The 18,906-nt window shown below is 39.7% G+C and overlaps 1 protein-coding gene and 1 pseudogene across 16 annotated transcripts in view; both read right to left on the bottom strand.

Moving 5' to 3' along the window:
- SGIP1 (SH3GL interacting endocytic adaptor 1) overlaps positions 1-18,906 on the bottom strand; it is a 211,138-nt gene that overhangs the window by 14,888 nt on the left and 177,344 nt on the right. For all 15 annotated transcript variants that reach the window (XR_013959841.1, XM_080654272.1, XM_080654267.1 and 12 more), the window contains one exon: positions 9,885-9,996. Coding sequence is in view for 14 of the 15 variants with exons in the window: in XM_080654272.1 (XP_080510398.1) it covers positions 9,885-9,996 (112 nt within the window). In the remaining variant the exon portion in view is untranslated. The remainder of the gene's footprint in view (positions 1-9,884; positions 9,997-18,906) is intronic.
- Positions 2,725-4,267, bottom strand: LOC308240933 (cytochrome b-c1 complex subunit 2, mitochondrial-like; annotated as a pseudogene). Its single transcript has one exon. The product of its transcript is annotated as a cytochrome b-c1 complex subunit 2, mitochondrial-like (transcript).

The following is an 18,906-nucleotide window of genomic DNA, read 5'->3' as shown; positions in this document are numbered from 1 at the left end:
CAGCTTAGGTTCTGATTGGTCAATTTTTTATGCCAGTCAGCATCAGAAGCTCCACCTCCTAGGTAGCCACTGGCTCCTCACAGTTCACCCAAATTTGGTTCTGATTGGTTGGTTTCTATGCCAGTCAGCATCAAAAGCTCCACTTGCTAGGCAGTCATTGGCTCCTCGCAGTTCACCCAGATTTGGTTTTGATTGGTCAGTTTCTATGCCAGTCAGTGTCTCCGGGTCTATCTCTGGACCGGATCAGAGAGGTGGGGATGATCAACAGCCACCCCAGGCTGCTGGCGAGCAGGCTGAACTGCTGATCTCTCAGAGAGAGATTGGTAGCCGCTGATCAGCCCCGCCTTTCTCCCTCCCCAAAAGGTCAGCAGTTCAGTCCGCTTGCCAGTCGCCGCCCACCGGAGCCTGCTGCACACACAGCCTGGCGTTCGGTCAAGCCTTCGGTCGTTTTATATATTAGGATGACACATCTATATATTTATCTATATATCTATATATCTATATATCTAGATAGATAGATAGATAGATAGATAGATAGATAGATAGATAGATAGATAGATATAGGTATGAAGAGGTAACATGCAAATTAGGCCAGGACTCCATAACGGATCATGACCAGACAGGAGGAGGTTGCGCGCGCAGGTGAGGCCCAGAGCGGGGATGGAGACAGAGGCAGGGGGGCCTTCCTGAGCCGGCATGGTGGCTTGGGTGGCCCCGGAGCAGACACAGGCAGAGGGGCCGGGGGACACTGCGAGTCAGGTGCGGGTCCCGTCCCCCATGGCGCCAGTCCAGCCTCCCGCAGTGCCAGTCCAGCCTGACTCCCACGGTGGCCGGTGCTGTGCGAGTCAAGCTTGGGTCCCAGCCCCCTGGGGGGTGCCTCCTCACGCAATTTTATGTTATAATATTCCATAATTTTTGTCATAGTACACCCTCACACATTCAAGATAATGAACATATCCAACATCCCTACATATTTCCTCATGAGTCTCTGTATCCCTCTTTCCTGCCCTTCTCCATCCTTCCACTCCTTGTCCTTAGGCAGTTGCTAATAAGCTTTCCAACACTATACACTAATTTGCACTTTCTAGAATTTTATATAAACTTAATCAGAAAGCATGTGATTTTTTGGGTCTGGCTTCTTCCACTCAGTATAATTATTTTGAGTGTCATTCATGTGGTGTGACCATCAATAGTTCATGACTTATAATTGCTGGGTAACATATGATGTACCATAGGGTTTTTTAAAAAATTCATTCACCTTTAAATATTTGAGTTCTTTCCAGTTTTGTCCTATTACAAATAAAGCTGTGATGAATATGTGTGAGTCGCTTAATGGATATCTGCTCTCATTTCTCTTGGAATCACTGGATCACATGGCAGGTGCACCTTCAACTTTTTAAGAAACTGCCAAACTGTTTTCTAACATAGAAAATACAGCCGTATATGAGTTTCAGTTCCACAGATGCTTACCAACACTGGCTAGGGTCTGTCTTTTTGATTTCTGCCATTCTAATGGGTGATCAGTGGTAACTCACTGTTGCTTTACTTTCATTTCCCTAATGTCCAATGAACTTAATCGTCTTTTCATGTGCTTTTTTGTTATCAGTTAACTACTTTGGTGAAGTATCTGCTGAAATTTTCTGCCAAGTTTTTAATTTGAATTTTCTGTTCTTTTGTAAGTTATTTGTAGATTCTGGATACAAATAACTTATCAGATACATGCTTTGCAAAGATTTCTTCACTCCCCTCTCTTCCCCCACCCCCATTTGTGGCTTGTTTTCTTATTCTTTCTCTTAAGAGTACCTTTGAAAATAAGTTTTAATTTGTCAATTTATTATTTTACAGGTTGTAGCTAATAAATTTATTCTTTGAGGGTTCTATCTTTGCCATGTCACAGAAATATTCCCCATATTTTCTTCTAGAAGTTTCTTATTTTTACATTTAGCTTTATAATATACTAGAGGCCCGGTGCATGAAATTCGTGCACTGGGGGGGGGGGGGGAGGTGTCCCTCAGCCCAGCCTGCACCCTCTCCAATCTGGGACCCCTCGGGGGATATCCAACTGCTGGTTTAGGCCCAGGGTCTAAACCGGCCGTCGGATATCCCTCTCACAATCTGGGACTGCTGGCTCCTAATCACTTGCTTGCCTGGCTGCTTGATTGCCCCCTAACCACTCCCCTGTCAGCATGATTGACACCTAACTGCTCCCCTGCTGGCCTGATCACCCCAACTGCCCTCCCCTGCAGGCACGATCACCCCCAACTGCCCTCCCCTGCCAGCCCGATCACCCCCAACTGCCCTCCCCTGCAGGCCCAATCACCCCCAACTTCCCTCCCCTGCAGGCCTGGTCGCCCCCAATTGCCCTCCCCTTCCAGCTATCTTGTGACAATGTGGGGGCGGCCATCTTGTGACAACATGGGGGTGGCCATCTTGTGACATAAGGGCATGAGGGTCAATTTGCATATTACCTCTTTATTATATAGGATATTTCAGTCAATTTTTGTATAAGATGTGAGGTATGGATTCAGGTTTACTCTTTTTTAACACTTAGAATATTTCATTGACTTTAGACAGCAGGGAACAATTACCTGCATTTATATTTTTTAAGATATTTCACCTCATTGAAAACCAAGACAAATATTACATTATAGAAGTGGGACTTTCATGTGTTTGCTGCTCTGGGTTGAGAAAATGTCCAGCTCTTTCCTACAATGTGTTTCAGGTTTACAGCTCATCAACAAAAGGTGCATGCCCCAAATTTCCACTTGCTGTCATTGACTTCTGGCCAGAAATAAACTTCTTTGTAGTATTTATAACATCAGCATCAGCTATTGAGTCAATTTGCTGAAGGACTGTGAATGGTGGCACGTACGAGCCAGCAACGAGAGCCTGAGACCTGACTTCATCCAGGAAACCTTCAGAAGACTCCACTGGCATTAGGTACCCAGCTTTCAGCCTGTTCTTGGCAGCCTGGATATCTGTACTGGAAAGGTTTCCTTGAGCAATTGCTTTGACTTGGTTGTAGGCGGCCTTGATAACATCTCCAGCAGCTGCAGCCTGCGAGATAGTATAAATCCCAAAGAGTCCAGAATCCAAGTAACTGGCATTAAAAGCAGAAATATCAAATGGCTGGCGAATCCCCTTGGCAACAGCTTGGTACGGAGGGCTGGTGGCATTGCTGCCCTGTATGACATGAGGACATGCTGGAGAACACTAAATGCATTTGCTTCTGCACTTCCTGTGGCAGCACTTTTTATGATGAACAAGACTGTCTCCATTCTGCTCTCAAATCTCACCTCCATGTATCTGACCTTTGCACCTGATAAACCAAGCCCACCCCTCATGTTCAGAAACCACTCAGCAATTTGCTGCAGAACAGGATGACTTATACCAACTCCAACCAAAGCCATTCTTGCACTTGTAAAATGGTTCTGAACATAGTGATGTAACTCATCTGGTGTCACTTTTCCAATCCTATAATCTAGACAATACAAGGAATTAGCCAAGGCATTTTGGTAAGCTGCAGCATGCAGATTTTCAATATGAGCCTGTGTGTTCTGAAGAGCCACAGCTTTGTCAATCCTCAGCTGAGACTGAAGGGCAGCCATCGCCCAATGACGAAATTCAGGTGCTGTGTTGACAATGAGCAGGAACTCCATTAGAATTTCCATGTCATCCCGCAGGCATTCCACAGTGTAGGCCATGTTTTCCCTTGTTGAAGTCACACTTAATTTACCACCAACTGCTTCAGTTCCAAGGGATATCTGAAAAGATGATGCTCCTTTTGTAGTCAGACTGGGTGCACGACGAAGCAAATGAGAGGTTCCTCAGTTGTTGGAGTCCTCATACCTACTGCCTGTTTAATGAACAAACCAATTCTTGATGCAGGAGCATAGTTTTCCAGAGATGTAATCACTAAACCATTTGGTAATTTGGTGAAGTCGAGGTCCTGGGGATGTGCAGGCACTCCTGCAGGGGCAGTCATGGCCTTCACTTTGGGAGCAACTTTGAGGGAATAAAATCTCTTGAAGGACTTGTCTCGGCTTAGCAGTTTCATGGCCCCAAATTCCTCTGACCAACTGTCACTGTGGCTGAAAGGCGAGAAACATGGTGGCCGACCCAGGTTCACGTTTAGTATGTGGCTGTGGATATCTAGTTGTTCTAGCACCACCTGCTCAGAAAAGACAGTTCTTTCTTCACTGAATTTCTCCAGTTGGCAATTTTGTTGACGTTCAGTTGTCCCTATATGTGTAAACCTATTTCTGGATTCTCTATTCTGTTCCATTGATCTATTTTGTCTGCCTTTACACCAATACTACACTGTCTTTATACTATGGCTTTATTATAGACATCAAGTAGTGTTAGTCCACCAAATTGATGCTTCTTTTTCAGAGTTTGTTTGGCTATTGTAGGTCCTTTGCATTTCCATATGAAATTTAGAATTACTGTGTCAACTTCCACATAAAATCATTGTGGCTCCAATTCACCTTTTACTGCCTGCTCTGAAAAATAATTATAATGGGCCCTTTATATGTTTTTTCTCTGCCAACAGGCACCATGTTAAGCTTTCTCATTAGAGGGCGCTGGAAAGACATTGCAGGAAGACAGGATTTTCCTCCTGGTTCCAGTGTGCTTGCTAGGCGGGCTCCTGCAGTATACAGGGCCTATCTAGTGCCAGGTGCCTGCAGTGCATGTTTCCCTCCATGCATGGGTATCGCAGCCCATGTGGCTTTGCTAGTGCCTCGTAGCACAGCAGCTTCCCTAGCATCTTACTCCTGTAGTGCATGTAGCTGGGCTGCCCCAGTGCCCAGATCCTGCAATGCAGTGGGTCTTTCAGCTCCAGGCTCCTGCCATGTACGCACCTTCTCCACAGCCAGCTCCTGCAGCGCACAGTGGCCGGCAATATCTACTGGCCACTAGCTTCTGCTGACACCCGCTCAGTCAGCTCTGCAGTGGAGTGTGCCTCAGTGACACACTTCCCCATGAACAGCTGGGAATCGGCAGGGCTCTCCCCAGGCCATGGCCTGGACACCCTAGAGAGGTAAGCTAGGCAATCACATGGCACCCCTACCCTCTTCAGGGTAAAACTGTCCTTTGCAAATCAATGTTTCACATATTTTGTGTGCTTTCAAGGTATTATTGAGTGGAAGGGTAAATCAGTCCCTGTTACCCCACCTTGGCCAGAAGCAGAAATCTCAAAAGGATTATTCTTCTTTGGGAAAGAGTAAATATTTAAAATGAGTGAACTTTTTTATGACTTCCCCATACATCTGGACAACTGAACCTGGTAGCAGTTCTATAACTTTAAGTTCAGGAATATATTTTCTAGGGAAATTGAGGTCAACAAATGAAAATGTTGCTCACGTTTGAGTCTAGGAAACTCTATTTGCCCCATCATCACCCTGTGTACTGTGTAACTGTGCTTGATGAGACACACGGGGCTCACGTGAGACAGTCCTGGGTCCACATTCAAAACAGCTTATGTGAAGAAGTGCTACAGGCTTGTATGCATAAGGCAGGTGAGCTCTCTTGGTTTGCCATATGCTACCCTCTCCCCTCAGATACTGTCACGCATCACTCTGCACTTCTCTGAATGAGAATTTTGCCCCTCCATCCATCTCTTCTGAAGAATATTGCTGAGCGCAAGTTTGGGTGCCCACTCTGCTGCCTCCTTCTCTATCTCTTCTTAGATCCATAAGCCTTGCTTAATTTAATGGTACTAAACTGGTGCTGAGCCTGCACTTCCTCTCAAGCTGAGTCTCCCCTTGATGTCTTACAATATGTGAACAGGCAGAATATCATTTGATAAATCTAGGAGAAAACAATAATTAGAGCACTCGGTAAATTAGACTGCTATGCGTAATAACTCAGCATACTGTTATTAGCAGCGGTGGTTCCAATGCTTTTTAATTGGTAGGAAAACTGCTCAGTTTCTTTTCCAGGTTGCTCAAAATGAGATCTAAGTGGTGGCTTGGTGGGGGATAAAGTTGCTCTTTGAAAACAAGTCAGCAAGGGGAGGAGGTGGTGTTTCTTAAATCAATAAACATTTATTGACTCCTCACTGTGTAAGTTTATTTTTTTGAGTGGGGAGGCAATTAAAATGTAAGCAAAACAGCCTCTGTCTTCAAAGAGGCTTACAGTGTACAGTGAGCAATGACAGTCTTCAATACAAGGCAATATAAGGACACCAAGTCTCCTCACTTACATTTCTGAACTGCATCTCAAGTGTCAGAGTCAGACTTTTGCTGACTTAATAATCCATCCAATGTCAAAGTTGATCTGAAATTTTCTATGTAAAAATTAATATTCTCAATATTCACTAAAGGAAAATCTTTAATGATTATTCCTATCAGCATTCATGTGAATGTGAGTTATGGAAATCTAAAATACTGCAATATGGAAATATTAACAAACTTACTTTATGAATACACTTTGAAATCATGTGAATCCTTACAAAGGAAATATTTGAGAAGAATGGCAAAAGTTCAAAGTCTACTGGCCAAGTGACTTATAAACTGGGTCCTCCCATAGGCAGCACCGTGTTAGCCGGTCAACAGAAATGCTGGCCAGTTTTGGCCAGTGAATGTGTGGATTTGATTTATGTGAGGTCATCAGAAATGCATCCTCATTAAATGTGACTTCTCTGCATTGCCCTGATAACTAAGCCCATGGTCTTCTTTTCAAACGAACATACCTATGTGCATAAGCAGCTTCTCTTCCTTATAATCCCCTTCCATTGGCTTAGGTAATAGGCCAACTCCTTTTCATATTTCAAGACTCAGTTCAAAAGCAGGCCCTTCTGAAGCCTTCCTTAATATCCTCTCCATTTAACCTTCCTTAAATTTTCCTTTCTCTAGTTTCCATGGACATATGTACATATTTTTTGGAAAATTTCATTGTTTCTTGCACATATCTTATCTACTATTGTGAAGGCAAGTAGTATGTCTTAGGTTCTGGGACGGCAAAGGTGCATAACACAGAAGCTAGTGCAGAGTACATTTCACAGTTATGCACAGGGTGCCTATTCAATGTCTCCAGCATAATGTAATGCACTAGAATGAACAGTGAAAAACAGGACAAATGTGGTCCTTGCCCAGGCCTCCAGGTTAAACATGGAGACAAACACTTGAATAAATAACTGAGGTATGATGATAAGGGATGGACTGAATATAGCTGAGAAACCCAAGTTTTTCTAGGGGATTAGAGAATTAATCCCTAGTACCAGGCTTGTTCAAACAGGAGGTAATAATGGGATTTTATGTGGAATTTGACACAGCCAGCAGCAAAAATCAAGGAGTTCTGTGCCTACCAGCTATTGAGAAAGACTCAGATGGCAGAATACCTGTCACAGGTGTTCTGAATACTCAGGGAAAAAGTGTAACTCTATTTGAATGGATTGTATATCATAATGGATTGTAAAAAACAAAGTAATAGATTTCTGTTTCCAATATATGGTCTGAATACATGGAAAAGGCTCTGATTCAGGATGAGAGGGAACCACAGGCAAAAGCAAATCCACATTTCTTTTCTGCATCATTCCCTAAGTGGTGCTGTGTTTGGCTTTATCCTCCTCCTTCCGTCCTCATTCCATGATCAAACTTTTGAACTTGAGTTGCTTCCTTGAAAGTGAGTAACACAGGGAAAGCAATGAAAATGATTTACTGCCTGGAGAAGAAATTAATTTTAAAAGAACACTACCTCATGATGTGTTCATATACTTTAGATCTCATAATTTTAATGAAGTATTCCGCATCTCCTATCTACCAATATATAGTATATTCTGCAACTATTTATGGCAGTATAATTAAAAACAGCTCAATACGTGCAGTCATCCACAAGTCAATGGCTCAGTTCATATCCAAAGGCATAGGAAAAGCACTAAATATTAATTTGGCTCGACTGCTTTTATGGGTTTCAATATATGAATTGGGGCATGGAGGCACACGAATGTAAACATTCAGTCTATAGCACCCAGGTTTATCCCATGTAGTATATATACAACTTAAACTCAGGGTACTTCCTTGCTCAAACAGTTCAAACTCAGACCTCTGTATGAGGTAGCTTTTAATTTCTATTTTCTGTTGATATGAGGATGTAACAAATGAACTTCCTGCTTTGAAGATGAAAAAGAAAGGACCTGAGATAAACCAGAGAGCTATAGACTGAAATCTAATCCCCACTGTGATGGCATTTGGAGGTGGTCCTTTGGGAGGTAATTAGGACATGAGGGTAGAGCCCTCATAAATGAGGTTAGTGCCTTTATGAAAGAAAGAGACCCCACAGAGATCCCTTGTTCCTGCCACAATGTGAGGTTACATGGGAAAAGGTTGCCTATGAATCTGGAAGCCAGATCTCATTGGACACCCAAATCTGCCAGCTCCTTGACCTTTGACTTCCTAACCTCCAGAACTATGAGAAATAAACTACCTACTCTATGGTATTCTGTTTTAGCAGCCCAAATGGTCTAAGATACTACAGTCCATAGTGTTTGCTTCTCTACAATACTCTGGGCTTAGAATAAAACCTAGATATTTAAAAAGACATGACACTTAGAGTGGTTGATAGATCCCAGAGGTTGGGTAGGACACCATAAGGTGGAATTACTAATTATATTACTTTCCCAGTGTAATAGTGTTACACCTAGACTTATAATAACGAGTGTTTCTGAAGTGTAAAGAGAATTCATGATTAGTCATATAGATTCCCACTTAAAATACATGTGGGAAGCAAAGTTCTAATTATTCTTAATTATCACTGTTTTCAAAATTTTTATAAAATAGCCTATTGTTCTATATGCACATTGACTTTTTTCTCTCACTGTCATTTCCATAGATACTAAGGTTTTCTCAGCCCTTATCCTTGCAAGTGGAAAATAAAAAGCAATATTGCCCTCACTTAGGTTTGCCCTGTTTATCCATCAAATTCAGACCTGAATTCTACTAGTGACACAAGTGAAACCTAGTTTGACTTAAGTATTTAGTTTTTAGTGTAGAACAATAATCACTCTTTACTTTGTGTGTGTGTGTGTGTGGTTCATGAACCCCTTTGTGAAAGTGATTAATGTTGTAGACCTTTTCTACGGACAAATGCATATATGCACACACATGTAAGTTAAGTAATATAATCTCAGGAAATCCACAGACTTCCTGAACTCTTTTTCTGAAACTCCTTATATAGAGACAAAACATTTAGTTATGTTACATATACATTCTGATCAAGTCCCTTATCAATATATACTGATTTAAGTGAAATAAGGTTCTTGTAAATAGAGAGTGGTATATTTTTTCCCTAGAAGTTTTATTTTGCTGTGATTACAATTTATTCACTTATTTATTTCTGGCCAGTTTTTCCTTACTTAGAGTAAGGGTCACATATAACTTGCCCTGTCACTTATCCAGGTGTTATGGGAAGTTTACCCCCCCCCCCCCCGCCGCCCACACACACACTTTCTCATTCCGCCGCCCACACACACACTTTCTCATTCCAATGCACCATTATTTTAGTTTGTATGCAGGAGATTCCTGTCCAGGAAAGATGAGGGCAACGGAAGACATGATCTGGACATTTACTTTTGTGACATAATAGATTTTCTCATTGCTGACAGAGTTGAGTTAGGGTATTCCATTACTTGCAACCAACACTAAGTCAGAGATTTCTGGATAGTAAGGTATTAGATTATTGGATCTTCTGGTACATTCTTTAAAAAAAATCAGTGAATTAATATCCCTAATTAAATCTTCTTTTCCATTCTAGGTATACCACTTGTTCATGTTTGTTGGACTTCTTTTGGTTCTAGGACAAGGAATTAAGTAGGTGTATTTAAGGTAGCCTCCACTGAATAAGACAGAGTGTGGAGAATACAGGGGCCTAAGTCCCAGGCTTACTTGCTGGGATCTGCTCCTTTGAAGTAGGCGTTGACCGTTTCTGTAAATGCTGCTGCAACAGGGAGGGTGTCCTGGGCCCCCATGGTTAGGGGGCTGGGTCCCCTGGAAGAACCTGTATAAAATGAAAAATTTTCATTAATATGGGCATAATAGACATTTTAGTATATGTGGAGCTATGTTAAAGGATTGAAGAATGTAATCTACTACTAAAAAAAAGGTAATGTGCTAAGAACCATAACTCTGTATATTCAACATAGAGCTCAAATATTTAAAGAGAGATATTTGGCTGGTTTACAGACAAACACACTTGAAATTAATTCAGTATGTATTTTACTACAGAAAAAAATCCAAGCAGAAGAATAAAGTCCTAGGTGTTTCAATGTTTTGCATAAAGCACAAGGCAGTATTTGCATGACAGTTTGTACAACAGGTAGTTAATAAAGAAAATTAATAGCTTCTTATTTGAGCATTCACCCTACATAATTGCCCATAACACTTTTAGCATTTATTCATATTAAAAACACAAACAGCCACAGAGTACAATGCTACACTGTGTCCTTTTCTGGATTATTCCCATTTTAAAAATTCTGGGATTATTTCCCAATTATTCTCAGATCAAGTAGGCTCAAGCTTAGATGTCCAAAAAATACACAACCAAAATGTACTCCTTGGCTTGGAACAAACACATAAATGCATCAATTCATACTATCCTCTATAATAAAAGGCTAATATGCAAATTGTCCCCTTGACCCAGGAGTTCTACTGGGAGTTTGACCAAAAGGCAGGGCCAGCTGGCCAGCTGGCCAACTGCCCATGGCCCCTCCCCCTACCCCCTCCCCCTGCCTGGCCCGATCAGCCCCTATTGGGGTGGGTCTGCTGGATGGCCCCTCCCAATGCATGAATTCGTACACTGGGCCTCTAGTTAAAATTAACAGCAATATGCATGTTTATTGAACACCTGCTACACATCAGGCACTGCACTGGATACCTTACAAGAATATCATGCAACCCCACAACAGCCCTGTGGGACAAACATTATTGTTCCTATTTTACAGAAGAGAAAATTGAAGCTCAAAGAGGTAAGTGACTTGCCCAAGACAATAAAGTTAGTTGAATGGCAAAGCTAAAATTCAAACTTAGATTTGCCACCCTATAAAGCTCATGTTTTTCTTATTATGCCATACAGTTTGTTTAAATGAGACATTTTCTTGTATGGTTTTGACATAACATGAGGCTTCCAAAGGGAGCAAGGCTTGGGATTATTATCTTTGTTGTTAATATGTAGGCCTGGTGCTGAACAGTAAAGTGTTAGCAATTACAAAGTATTTAATTATGTCCCCCGCTAATGCTTCCAAGGAAGACATTTACTCTTCCCCGCCCCATCACAGACTGCATGTTATGCTTCTTTTATCTTCAGTAACTCAGTCACTTCTGTTTCGTTCTCTGGCAATGAAAAAATATATCCTTTGTATATCTTTGTCTTCAATAAAGTTTTCCTTGATAATTCCAGTTCATGCTAGTCTCTTCTTGTTCTATTTCCCTTGGCTGTTAATATCTAGTAGTTGGCAACTGATTATACTAGTAAGAAACATCTGTTTACTCTCTGCTATGTATCAGGTACTATGGTGCTGGGGATTCAAATATAAATTAAAGAAAATCCTTGTCTTCAAGAAGTTGCAGTTCAATGTGCTAACATCACCATCAGCATTAACACCATCAAGACCATTCACTACCATCACCATTACTTGCTGCATACTTACCAGGTGTGGTACATATATTATCTTTGTAAACATATGAAGGAAGCATTACCTTCATTCTGTAGTTGATATAGCCAAGGCTCAGAGTTTATACAACTTGGTCAGTCTTGCACTGCTGGTACACAGAATACTTAAGATTGGTACTCAGATATGTTTAAGTGCAAAGTTTAGGCTCTGAGGGCTATATCATTTTACAGACTAAGTATTCCTACTTAGCATCATTTGAGGGCAAGTAAACAAGTAAATTACCAACAGTGAGTCTTACACATGTATAAGTCTTTGCTGCCCATAAGACTGTAAACATTTAGAGAGAAGAAAGTATGACATGAACTTCTTTTATGAGACCTCCATATTCCGTAAAATAGAGCCAGAATTACATTGACCTTTTAGTAAATAAATTATCCATTGCTGGGTATCAAAAAGGTAAAGTTTATGCACATCTATAAATAAAGAAGGCACATGTAAACAAAGACCATTATTTTGTTATAGTGTTGCTCATTTTATTTGTTCAAACATTAGTTCAAATATTTATTGAATGAATCCGAGGTTATTCTCCTGAAGTAGCATCGTCTCCCTAACTGTTGGTTAAAACTTGGCAAGGGGGCTGGATTCTCACCATTATATCAGGATCATAGCCACCTTATGATTGTGACTTGGAGTTTTGTGAAGGGATAGATCTTCAATCAAATTATTAGAGCAACTTAATAAATGCTTTAAGAATGGTACGAGCAAAGCTCTATGAAAGCACTTCATGCTTGGATAGGTCGGGGAAGGTTTCATTGAAAAGGTGATAAGGTTGCTGAGGTTTGAGGATGACTGGGATTTCAGGATAGGGAGAAGGAAGATGGTCCAGCATGTACCATAGGTGGACATATATTTGTCATTTCACATGATATTTTGAGAAACCACAGGAAGTTTGACATTATTATGTGTATGTGTGTGTTTGTGCATGTAAATATGTTAATGTGGTGGTTACTGAAGGCTGAGACAAAGAAGGAGATGAGGCTTGGGGGGTTAGGAATTAGGTCATGAAAAGGTTTATATAAATATCTAGGAAAATTTGTCTTTATTTTATATATGATTTATAGGCATTAAAATCATAGTTACTTTTTGATAATCTAATACAAATCTATGATGCTTTTCAGAGCATCAGAATTATAAAATTTGAAACAGAATTATAAAATTTTTAAAGTCCTTGGGAGTCCTGGAACTAAAGTTAAGAATACCCTCTATAGAAGATGGGAGGGCTTTGAAGCATTTGAAATAGGACAGTTAAGAGGGCTTGAGTTTAGATCACTTTAGCTATAGTGTGGTGAAGAATTTAGTGAGGGATACAATAATGCAGGCGAGGCGACCTCTTAGAAAGAAGAAGGTAAAAATTGGTGAGAAATGCCGACATTAGTAGATGAAGAGAATATCATGTATAATATTTTCCAGTTCTTCAAAGTCTTTAATAGTCTCCCATGATATTCTTGTGAATAAAATAGTGAAACTGGGTGGATAATAGTCTTATCAAGTGAATTGAGAATTAGATGAATCACAATATTCAATGACAAGTATGTATTATTCTACACATATTCTACAAATGTTGAGCCATTTCTAAGTAGCGATTATTCTAAATCCATTTTTAAAGTAAATTGTTCTTCTTTTTTTTTTAAACTATTTCCTTAAGATACAGTTTTATTACTACAAAATGGGATGACCAAACTATAAGGCAATTACATTTTTTACGACTAATAATGACAGATTAGTTTACATAAAGATTATAATTAATTAAAATGTTATTAGTAATAAATGAATGCTTCTGTTCCCCTGCAGTACATTAAGGGAGTCTGTTAATATTATCATTAGAAAACTGGTTTGAAACCAGAAGAATATCTAAGGTGGTGAAAAATTCAAACCTCATGGCCTAAGAGAACCAAGAGGAGCTTGTCAACTATTTTCAAATATCTGAAATAATATTACCAGACATTGACTCAAGGACCAGAGTTCATGGCCATGGGTCTGCAAGTTAATAGCTTCGTGACCCTGGGCAATTCAATTAACTTTAGATTTTCTCAACCATAGAACAAAAGCAACAGAATACATACTGTGTTTTAGAATTCTATGATTTTTAAGTTGTTTACAGGTACTTAAAAAAATTTGAGCAGTAGGAACAACTTTCTAACAGGGAAATAAGCTGCCTTGAAAATAATATCTCTTCATTGGAAGTTGGGGAAGGGGAGACCTGTCAAACATTTACTGAACTTCTACTGCAGGCAAGATAATGGTGGGGACACAAATATGTAAACTCTCAGGAAACAAGACATAAACATATGAAAAACGTAATAATTAACATAAGCAAACAAAAGCTTAAAACAATAAAGTGATAGCACTAGGTTTTTTTCACCCAAGATTAATTGCCAAATACGCCGGATGGGGGCACTGTTCTGTGATTGAACAAAAGGAAGCTTGGGCTCTGGTCATACAGACTTAGTTCTGAATCATAGCTCCTCCATTTACAATCTGGATGACCAGGAGCAAACTACTTAATGTCCATGACTCAGTTTCCTTACCTTTAAAATAGAACAGACAATAATATCATCTATGCTAAAGGCTTGTGGTGAACATCAAGTGGGATATTTGTGGAGTCCTTAGCATGTTATGTACTTGAAAGACATAATTATTGTCATTTTTGTTGCTGTTACTTTGTCAGGGCAAGCTTTATTCAGGTTGTTGAAATAGACTAAGTTCCTTGAAGTTAAGTAGGAAACAAAGGGAAATGATACCACAAATGGTATTTTTCATTGAGCATAAAGCTAACTAGAATTGTCAGGTTTCTTTCATCACTAAAATTCTGTCCTCATAAGACCTTCGTTATCTATGTGGTTATTTTATCTGTTTAAGTTGCTTGATATAATGCTTGGACCAATAGGAGGTAAACGTTTGTTGAATGCATGTTTGTTTTTTGATTCATTAAAGTGTGAGTTCTTGCAATAATTAGACATTGTACTATATGCTGAAGGATACATAGAAAAATATAAGATATGCCCTAATCTTCATGGGGCTTAAAGTATGGAAAGGAACTACAATATTAGATAAAAATAAAAGGTAAAGCATTATATAAAGTTAGAAAATAATTTAATATTATAACTTATATTACTATCAATAATCATTTTTAAAAGAATTCAAGGTAGAAACAGTATTTATTATGTAGGTCCTTCCATAAAATAAAAGATCAAACTCTAATATGGCTTCATGTTCTTTATACAGTGAAGGGATAATCAAATTCAGTACAATTATCTCCATTTCACTAGCTCAAAGTCACTCTGCTAGTAATGGTGATGGTGAAAATCAATCCTAGGTCTCCTGACTCTAACAAAAACAAGAGTAGCAATCCCAAAAACTTCTGTAGTTTTCACTATATACCAAGAATTATCCAGGGAACTTTAGTTATATTAACTCTTAATCCTGGTAATATGCCTACAGGGCTAAATTATCATTATTATCCTTGCTTTACAGATGAGCAAACAGGTTTCACATCATCCAGTAGCCTTGCCCCATAGCCACTCAGTGAGTAGTTAAGGACAGAATTGGGATGCAAATTCTAAATAGAAATGCCTGACTCTGGATCCACTCTCTAGCCTACTCTGCTCTAGGAGCACAGAGTCAGAACAAAATTTTGTTAGGCATCTGATGGCATTTGTAGTAGCCCAGAAGGATGAGTTGTTGCCATCAGGTTGTGGAATTCTGACAAAATAGCAACTTCAGGGTCCTGGAAAGCAATTTCATGTATACTTAGGAGTTCTGATAAATGGAAAAAGACACACAGAGTCACCAGTATGTGAGGATATTTTCTGAAAGGCAGTTTTCTGTGACTCTGATCACCAAGCAAAATTACACACACACACACACACACACACACACACACACACACACACACACCTTAAGATAAAAAAAATCTAATAATAGTATGAAATATTTAAAAGATAAGGTCCTTGATTTGTGGAATATGGAGTATAGACTGTGTATATACAACATTAAAGGAAAAAAAGGAATGAAGAGAAATTTTAAAAGAGAAAGATACACCTCCCTCTACAAAAGGAGCCCCACTGGTGTGACTCAGTGGTTGAGTGTTGACCCAGGAACCAAGAGGTGACTGGTTCAATTCCCAGTCAAGGCACATGCCCAGGTTGCAGACTTGATCTCCAGTAGGGGGCATGCAGGAGGCAGCCAATTGATGATATTTCTCTCTCATTGATGTTTCCATCTCTCCCCCCCTCTCCCTTCCTCTCTCTCAAAACAAAACAATAAAAACATATTTTAAAAAAGAGTGAAATGTTTTTTTAAATAAAAGGGGAAAAGGAAGCAAAATACTCAGGTACAGAAATTGAGTAAAAGTACAAGAAAGTTTACAAATAAGTGAATGTTTGCGTCCTGAGTTTAACAAATATGCGTCATCTCACAACCTTGCTGGTCACTGCATGAAAGTGAAGCATGTAGTCAAGGTGGGCAAATGACCTTGACATCCAGAAATGAGGGTGATGAATATGGAACAAATACATATAAGCAACAAAAAGTCTCAGAATGCATAAAAGAAGAGAGAAGAAATTTCAGGAATTTTATGAAGCAGCAGAGTAGAAATTGGGTTATTTTTTTTTAAGCAGTTCATATTAGTTGGAATTAATAAAAAATAAATTATATTCAATTCTATAATTTATAGAGTTCATTCTGTATAATTCAATGATAAAGACAAAGAAATAATATTGAATTTAAGTTGAATCCTGCCTTTGTCACTTATTATGTGACCTTGAGCAAATTACTTAACCTCTCTGAAGTTTAGATTCATCATTTTGTAAAATATATTATCTTCTACAGATGTTGTGAAGATTAAATATGATACAGGATATCCTTGTTATCTAAGAATAGTCATTATAAAAAAGTTATTCCAAAATAAATGTATTTAAATGGTTCCTATAATTTCAAAGTATCTATACTAATAATAGGGTAATATGCAAACTGGTTGGAACACCATCACAGTAATGACTGATCAGCAGGCTGCGTGTGCAGCAGGCGCGGGTGGGTGGGGACTTGAAGCATTGGGGATGGGGAGTGGCCATGGCAGAGAGGCCTCTCCGTGCACCTGCGCTGGGGGTCTGCAGGCATGCAGAAAGGCCTCTCCACCGCTGCCCTGGCTGGGGTTCGCAGGCGCGTGGAGGTCTGCAGGCCTCCTCCGGCTCCAGCCTGGGGGTCCGCAGGCCTCCCCTGGCTCCGGCCTACCTCTTTGGGGCAATCCATCGAGGAGTCCCGGATGGGTGAGCGGGGCCAACCTCTTTGGGGCGATGGATCGCAGGGCTCCCGCACTGTGACAGGGCACAGGTCAGGCTGGGGGACCCTCCCCACCCCCACCCCGAGTGCATGAATTTCATGCACTGGACCACTAGTATAGTGATAAAAGGCTTGGTTGGGACTCTAAATTCTCATAAACTGTATTTGTGTGAAAAATTTTTATTAACACATGAGCAAATAATTAATGGATTCTTAGAATGAACAAAAATGATTTGTGTTGATATTTTGAGGAAGGGTATATTTTTCTGATAAAAAATTGTATTATAGCTCTACACACCAACCTAGGTTCAAATTTAGCTTTGAATCATGATCAAGTGAGCCATTATTGCAGGGTTAATTGAGAGTTTTATAAATTTTCCTAAGGGACTCTCAATTTCCTGATTTTCTTTTGAAGTGGCTATGATGGAAATGTCTTTTTTCCTTCTTATTCAGGTATTAATAGTTTTATTAATTGTCAATGACTTTATACCATCACTTTCACTGACTTCATGGAGTTTGCTTTCTAAATATTTACAGATCAAGAAACAAGATCTGAAAGAAGATAGTTATTTGCCCACATTTTCACAGACAGTAAGTGGTGGAGTCAGGATTCAAATACAGGCCCACTTAACTCTATGCTCTTTCCTTATAAGGAGCCACATAGGTTTCATATAGACAGCACCGAAAATGTATTCAATCAGACATTTGAAGCTGAGCCAGGTAGAACATGACTCAAAGAATATAAATAATGATATCAATAGCTGATTTATGTAGAGCACTTATATGTAATGACCACTGTGCTAAATACTTTACATGCATTGTCTTCTATTCTCAAAACATCTCTTCAAAGTACAAACTATTATTATGTATACTAGTATGTTACCAGTAAGGAAATTGAAACCTAGTGAAATTAAACAGTTTGCTCAAGGTAACTTGCTCTATAGTAAGTGATTTGTTGGGAATGAAAACCAAATCTAACTTCAATTGCATTAGTAAACCCTACCCTGTATTATCAATGTTTGCCCATTCATGTTAGTACATTTTGCTCCAAGGTACAGCTAGATGCACAGCAAGTATTCTCAGTGCAGCAGTATCACCCCAAAGGAGGTGAAAAGTGGGTTTTTTTGGGGGGAGGGCATGGAAAAAAAGAGAAAAAAGTGGTTCTTGGGGAAAGGTAAAAGAAATCTTACATATAAAGCATGCAGATATACATACAGTACATAATCAGATGTACAGAACATGTGATATTAAAATTCTACTGGGGAGCAATTATGGAAAAACAAAGGTCTAAAAAGGTTCCTTGAGTAAGGGAGGGGGGATAAAGAAAAAAAAGTTTGAGAAGCACTGATCCATAGTTTAAAAGGGCCATGGATGCTCATGATCTTGTATACCTCATCAACTCCTTTGGAAAAAAAGTCTAAGGCACTGGGTTTACTGAAGAATAATTGTTTATTTTAAAAACTATTATTTGTTCAAGTTTCCACCAAGTGAATAATATCTGTGGTGCCATAATTATGGGTGATATAATCAAAATATAGGGAGAATACCTAGTAAGGACCTTACATAGCAATGGAGTACAGGAAAGGGAGGCATGAAAGTTTGGCCAATCCAGAGCTGTTCTCCCATGGACAATGTGGATGGTCCCTGCACTGGGGCAGGAAAGGGGGAAATCTAGTCAGGGGATATGATCAGAGAAGCTGGGGTGAGCCTGGTTTAGGCTTTGAACCAAACAGGAGCAAGGCCAGAATACAATGGCCTATAGGGGAAAGTGACATGAGCACCAAGAGAAAATCTAAGGAGTCTGTTTAAGGAATGGGGAGAATTAGAGGTTCCGAAATAGACATCTAAGCATATTGGGTAGGAGGACTATGCTTTTCTGTGAAAAGTCTGGTGTGTACTTTCAGAAAGGTGGTGGCTACTTGTAACCAAAGAAATGCAACAGGTACAGAGAATGTTTT

The sequence above is a fragment of the Plecotus auritus genome (genome assembly GCF_963455305.1).
Source record: "Plecotus auritus genome assembly, chromosome: 2".
In the NCBI taxonomy this organism is placed as follows: domain Eukaryota; kingdom Metazoa; phylum Chordata; class Mammalia; order Chiroptera; family Vespertilionidae; genus Plecotus; species Plecotus auritus.
This window is presented reverse-complemented; position numbering and strand designations above follow the sequence as displayed.